The sequence below is a fragment of the Heteronotia binoei genome, chromosome 1 (assembly GCF_032191835.1).
Source record: "Heteronotia binoei isolate CCM8104 ecotype False Entrance Well chromosome 1, APGP_CSIRO_Hbin_v1, whole genome shotgun sequence".
Taxonomy (NCBI): Eukaryota; Metazoa; Chordata; class Lepidosauria; order Squamata; family Gekkonidae; genus Heteronotia; species Heteronotia binoei.
This window is the reverse complement of record NC_083223.1, coordinates 46,153,279-46,159,665: the sequence shown is the minus strand read 5'-3', so window position 1 is coordinate 46,159,665 and position 6,387 is coordinate 46,153,279. Positions and strand designations below refer to the sequence as shown.

Genomic DNA, 6,387 nt, shown 5'->3' with positions numbered 1-6,387 from the left:
CATTATTTACAAAAATTGAATATGCTACACTATATACATTAACAAATTTGCTACATGGTTATAGAGAGTTCAAATCTCAATGGAACTTTTAATTTTTTTCCTCTCAGACTTGGATGAATTTTCTGCCCCATTTCCTTCTGATTTTCTTTCTTTCCAAAAAGATAGCGCAAGTGCTGCTCATTAACCAGTCTGTTCGTATGTGTGTCACAGTGGTTTGAGGGAGGTGTAAAGGTCAATCACAAGTCAGATCAAAAGGACAACAGAAGGTATACAGCAGTTGAAAAGTACTGAGCGCTTTGCATACTCCTCCCCCAAAGGATAGGTGCATTTCTACACTTAGCTTAGTTTTAAAAGCTGCATGCCTTTAAAACCATTTCACTCGTTCTAAAAGAGAATGTTCCCTCAATATTTCCCCAAATTAAAAAACGGACCACTGAAAAAGAAAGGAAAAAAATACCCTGAATTTTCCCATTCCCCCTCCCCCGGGCCTTCACATCTCTATGTACGGCCAATATTTTATTGTTAAAATTGTGCTCTAGTTTACAAAGTATATGCTTGAACATTAGTTTTCTACTACCAAAACGTTAGTGGAGCTTTATGTATTAAGAGACAACAGGCTGAGCATTTTTTATATTTACAAGTTTATTTCCATTTTGCTGTACAAAAGCAGAAGTGCCATTCACCCTGCCAAAATTCCCATTTAAACATGATACACATATATACACATAGCCCAAGCAATATATATTTCTTCAGGATTTACATCCACAGTTCAATACTGAGCTCAATGCACAATCACAGGAACAGATTACACAGAACAGAGTGCATAGATTTGATAGTTATATGCTTTATTCTGTTCTTCCTGTATGAAATATTTCCCATCAGGTTCTTTCACACTGCAGTACAGGCTTGATAATTCCATTTGGCTTCAGGATAAAAAGTGCATTTCTTCAAAAATTGTCCCTTATCATCCATATTTTGCTGCAGATTCAGTTCCCAAAATTTGTATTAATTGCTGCTCCTTTCATTAAGCTGCACAAGAGGCTATTGATTTGTTCACATGTGCATGCCCGCACACATAATTTGATAAAAGAACTGTACAGAAAGAACTTGTGATCTTTTCGAAGTCTGGTTAGCCCAGTAGCATTCAAATTACTTTTGTCAAACAGCAGGAAATTAGAGGGCAAGGATACCAGTGGAGGGAGGGAGGGAGGGTACAGGTTAATGTCAGCCTTTGTGCTACTGAAGATTTGCAGCATGGCATTAGCCCTGCAACCCCATGGACAGATCCTTATCTTCAGACTGCGGTTAAGGAAAGTTCTTTGTTGCTTCTGCAGAAGCCAAGTAAATCCTGTGAAGTCCATGAAGCTGAGACTCAGACTGCTACAAGCATTTGATTTCTTTTTATTCTGCTTACTCTAGAAGTAAAAATAGAAGACATGAAATTTTAGAGTGACATATATAATGATGAGGGAAACCATATACAATCTGCTTTGCAAAAACCCTGACCAAATGTATAGGTTGCTATTCAGCAGTCCCAGAAAATTTCATAGTGCCTGAAATACTTTCCTCTGTGTTTGGGGAAACAGGAAGACTGGACTAGATGAAACAGAGTGATTTATACAACTTTTATTCAGGTTAACATTTATCTCAATACAAGGTAATATAGTAGGGACTAAATTTCCTTCCCATAAATGGCACGGACCACGGCTGAGAAAATAAACACTGCTGAAACAGTAAAAATGTTTTCTGATTCAAATGCCTCTACACTCCATTTTACTTCAGTAGAGACTGTTTTACAGAATACTGTAGGACACCACTATTGCTTAAATAACTCAGCCCTATGGTACAGCATAGTAATATGACACAAAGAAGATGCTGATACAAAGTTTTACATTTCATATCTGACCAATGAATATTTTATTTATTTTCTTTGATTTATATCCCACCGTCCCCATGAAGCGGACTCAGGGTGGCTTAAAGGGTTTAAAATTCAGGCAATTAAAACTCAAATTCATATTAAAACCAGAATACAGGTTACCGCTAAGGTAACACACACTGCCACTGAGGTGCCATGCAACAGAACCCTTCTGAGCAGTGTCATGGGATGATGAGCTCACTAGGCTGCACTGACAGTAGCAGAGGTCAAGATGGAGATTTGGACGTCCATTGCCTCAGCTGAAAGCCTAGTGGAACAGCTCCATTTTATAGTCCCAGCAGAACTGCAGGAAATCCCAAAGGGTCCTGCTCTCAAGAAGGAGCTTGTTCCACCAGCCTGGGGCCAGAGCCAAAAAAAAGCCTCACCCTAGTTGAGGCCAGTCAGATGTCCTTCAGACCAAGGATAACTAGGTGTCAGTCACTTGATCGTAAAGCTGTTTGGGGCACATATGGAAAGGGATGGTCCCTGATATGCAGGTCCCTTGCTGCATAGGGCTTTAACATGTCACGCATTGATTGTTGTAGCAAAAGTGAATAGGTCAGTTGGCATGTTAAATATCACAACTGTATTCCAGCACAAGCATTTGTGGACTAAAGCACACTTCTTCAGGTGGGAAGGGGTCATGGCTCAGTGGCAGAGCATCTGCTTTGCATAAGAAGGTCCCAGGTTCAATCTCTGGCATCGCCAGTGAACAGGATCAGGTGATGTGAAGACCACTGCCTGGGAACCTAAAGAGCTGCTGCCAGTCAGAGCAGACCAAAGTTCTGACTCAGCAGAAGGTAGCTTCATGTGTTTGTGACCACGAAACTCAGACTGAATATAATGTTGTTAGTCTTTAAGGTGCTACATAACTTCTCTTTTTGTTAAGCTTATGCAAGTTTAACCAGAATGTTGCATCTAAACACTGAATATCAGTGTCCTTCCTTGCTATAATATTTACCTTCATCCACAGCAGCTGCCTATTTAGTTTCGAATGAAAGGCTTCCTGTGTTTTTCAAAGCATCACCATCTGTGTTACTTAGCGGTACTTCACATAAATAGACATCAATGGGTCCTTTTGTGCTTCTTAGACGTACTTCTATACAATCCTGCAAGACACAAAGATTTTGTTAACATAAGAATCCAATATTCAAAGTTTTGACAAACTGAAAAAAATTAGTTCCTGGTCAATAACTGCTCTTGCCAGAAAGTTGATTTAAATCCACCGCTCCCTTCTTAATTTAAGTCCCAGTGTCCTCCTCCAGATGCTCTTCGGCCACAGACATTGCTCATTCATATCACCTTTCTGCCTTGGTGTGTGTAGAAACGGAGGCTCATATACCTTCACTTAGGGGCCAAATTTGGCCCTAAAAGCTACCAGTTGCTAACCCCTCTTAAACACACTCATTAGAAAATGAAATTCAAGCAAGCAAGCAGTGTAAGGGACCCTTTTTCATTTAAAATCCTCCTTGAACATATGTGCATAGTTTTCCGCCTAATGCTAAACAAGTATTCCTGTTCACCAAAATCAGTTTTAAAACTGGGAAATTAAAAGCCCATAGTGATGTACCTCTCACTTTCATAGAAGTGAGAGGCCCTTTCATGGATGTAAAATTCTAAACTATTCTCCACATCTGTTCTATCTTAAAACAGAGAGGTACACTAGATAGACCCCCCCCCCCTAAAAAAAGACTGCTTCCTTGGTGAAATTTTTAGAGAACAAAACTTCATAGTTGATCTTTATAAACAGATGTTGTGCTTACCTACCTATACAGACACCTTTACCTCCAATTCAAAATATCTGTAGATAAATGCTTACTTCTTTTGGAGCTGGTACCTCCATTTTTGTTTCTTCTGGAGCCTTGATTGCAATAACAATCTGTTCTTGAAATGTCTGAATGCTACGGATATCTTGATACGTCACATAAGCTAGTGTATACAGTAGTAAAGGAACTTCAATAATCACTTTTTGTAGAGGTATTATTTAATGTGAGGAAATATAACACAACCTATACTGCAAAAATTCATAACACCGCCCTATTGCTCAATGGAAGCATGTTGAAATGTTTCTTATTACCAAAAGGCAACAAAAGAAAAAAGGATATCTTGCATTTTCTTTGTCATCTGTTAAATCAAACAACTGATGAGCACAGTCCTTGATTAATTCATCTAGTGCTTCCTCCATTGCTGTTAAGTCATAGAGTTCATCTCTTAACTTTTGATGCTCAGGTGTCCTTTTAGTAATCTCTCTGATATCTGATCCGCTAAGACAGAACACAAAGATTTTTAGGCTTACAATAATTTTAGACTTAAAAGGATCTGTCCTGGGGCCTGAGGAAAAGAAAGGTCCCCTGTACAACCACCAGTCATTTCCGACTCTGGGGTGACGTTGCTTTCACAACGTTTTCACGGCAGACTTTTAACGGGGTGGTTTGCCATTGCCTTCCCCAGTCATCTACACTTTCCTCCCAGCAAGCTGGGTACTCATTTTACCGACCTCGGAAGGATGGAAGGCTGAGTCAACCTTGAGCCGGCTACCTGAACCAGCTTTCCCTGGGATAGAACTCAGGTTGTGAGCAGAGTTCAGATCACAGTACTGCTGCTTTACCACTCTGTGCCACGGGGCCATTCCTGGGGCCTAAACATCTTTATAAATGATTTAGATGAAGGAACAGAGGGAATGCTTATTAAATTTGCAGATGATATTAAATTGGGAGGGGTTGCAAATATAGTAGAGGACAGAAACAGGATACAGGATGACCTTGACAGGCTGGAAAACTGGGCTAAAACCAATAAAATGAATTTTAACAGGGATAAATGTAAAGTTTTGCATTTAGGTAGGAAAAATCCAATGCATAATTACAGGATGGGGGAGATTTGCCTTGTGCAAAAAGGATCTAGGGGTCCTAGTGGGCCATATGCAACATGAAGTCAACAGTGTGATGTGGTGGCTAAAAAAGCAAATACAATTTTGGGCTGTATTAAGAGAAGCATAGTGTCCAGATCACGTTAAGAGATGGTATTGCTTTATTCTGCTCTGGTCAGACCTCACTTGGAGTATTGTGTTCAGTTTTGGGCACCACATTTTAAGAAGATACAGACATGCTGGAATGGGTCCAGAGGAGGGCAACAAAGATGGTGAGGGGTCTGGAGGCCAAGTCCTATGAAGAAAGGCTGAAGAAGCTGGATATGTTTAGTCTGAAGAGGAGGTTGAGAGGTGATAAGATCACCATCTTCAAGTAAATTGAAGTAGTATGTGTTGCATCAGCTTTCGCACGTAGAACTGTGCTAAGTATATTTTCCTTTTTGTTCATGCATCACTAGATCCAGCCCAATGACAGATAGTGCAAACGAAGGTGCAGTCCTTCAAACCCATACTTGAAGAATTTAATGCAATATAGTGTGGCCTCTTTCTAGGCAATGATATATAGAATTGGGCTGCAAGACATTCTGTATTTAGGAGACAGAACAATAACATTCAACAAGCGGCGGCTTATACAGAGCTTCTCTCTATTTCCAAAAAAAGTATTACAATCATTTTCCCAAAGATTGTTCCATTGATCCTTCCAGCAGCCCTGTAAAGTCAGTCATTATAATTATATCTAGGTTACAGATGGGAGGCTGAGGCCAAGAGAGAACATGATCGGCTATTGGGGGGGGGGGGGGGGTGAGAGTAGAAAAGGGTAGGTAGATAGAAGAGATGAAAAAGGAAGAGTCTGCAGGCACTTTTCATCTTTGTCAGAGTGAGGCAAAGATGAAAAAGAAAGATGGAGAGCAGTACTGAAAAAGGAGATTCCTCAGCATAAGCCCTTGAGGGTCTCCCATTTGTACCTATTCTAACAGCAAGCTTTCTGACACTATGCACCCCTTTCCTAAAAGTCATGTTATGCTTTAATTAGCACTAAATTTCAACTGTTTGGAAACTGGATGTGAAAATTAACTTACACCCACTGGATATGGTTCTTGGATCTTTTCTGGATAAGACGTATTCCATCCAGCACATTTGTGATATCGTACACTCTTCGTTTGCGCACCCCCAGCAACCGTGACACCTCATTTAAATCAAGAACGCCTTCTGGAGCAGTTTTGACAAGATCCATGAACCTCCTGGTCAACTGAACCAGAGAACCATCATAACGGGGTTTTCTGCCTTTTGTAGATTCTGTACAGATTTAAGATGACATTTAGGTTAATCAATGCTAACAGCAAGAAAAATTCTTATTAAGTGATGTTATAATGATTAAAGCTACTTTTCTTTAACATGAGTGACTTCAACAGACAAGTTTATATTGTTGCCTCTAAACTGCAAACTCCTTGGAGCAGAAGATTATCTTATTTGGTTATGCTATGAAGTACCACATATAATTATTTCTTAAATAAATAATTTTCCTATGTGCTTATTTATCACTGCAGGTGAATCTGACCATTTATAACAATATAAACAGGATAGCGTAAACTGCATGTGTAGGAGA

The 6,387-nt window shown here is 39.7% G+C and overlaps 1 protein-coding gene across 2 annotated transcripts; it reads right to left on the bottom strand.

Annotated features, from left to right (window-relative positions):
• Positions 1-621: 621 nt before the first annotated feature.
• On the bottom strand, positions 622-6,097 carry E2F6 (E2F transcription factor 6). Of its 2 annotated transcripts, none has more exons than XM_060233865.1 (5): positions 5,867-6,097; positions 4,021-4,179; positions 3,735-3,849; positions 2,877-3,024; positions 622-1,415 (listed from the first exon to the last, which is right to left on the bottom strand). In XM_060233865.1, exons 1-4 carry the CDS (start codon positions 6,013-6,015, stop codon positions 2,896-2,898), a joined length of 552 nt encoding a protein of 183 aa, XP_060089848.1. In that variant the 5' UTR covers positions 6,016-6,097; the 3' UTR covers positions 622-1,415; positions 2,877-2,895. The 2 variants fall into 2 exon arrangements, with proteins under 2 accessions (XP_060089848.1, XP_060089840.1); XM_060233857.1 differs by having other exon boundaries at positions 5,861-6,095.
• Positions 6,098-6,387: the final 290 nt, after the last annotated feature.

Coding starts and splice junctions, on each gene's coding strand:
- E2F6 (XM_060233857.1), bottom strand. CDS start 6,015: ATGGATCTTGTCAAAACTGCTCCAGAAGGCGTTCTTGATTTAAATGAG. Junction 3,850..4,020: donor GATGACAAAGAAAATGCAAG/ATATCCTTTTTT, acceptor ACTACTGTATAC/ACTAGCTTATGTGACGTATC. Junction 3,025..3,734: donor AGGTACCAGCTCCAAAAGAA/GTAAGCATTTAT, acceptor TGTGTCTTGCAG/GATTGTATAGAAGTACGTCT.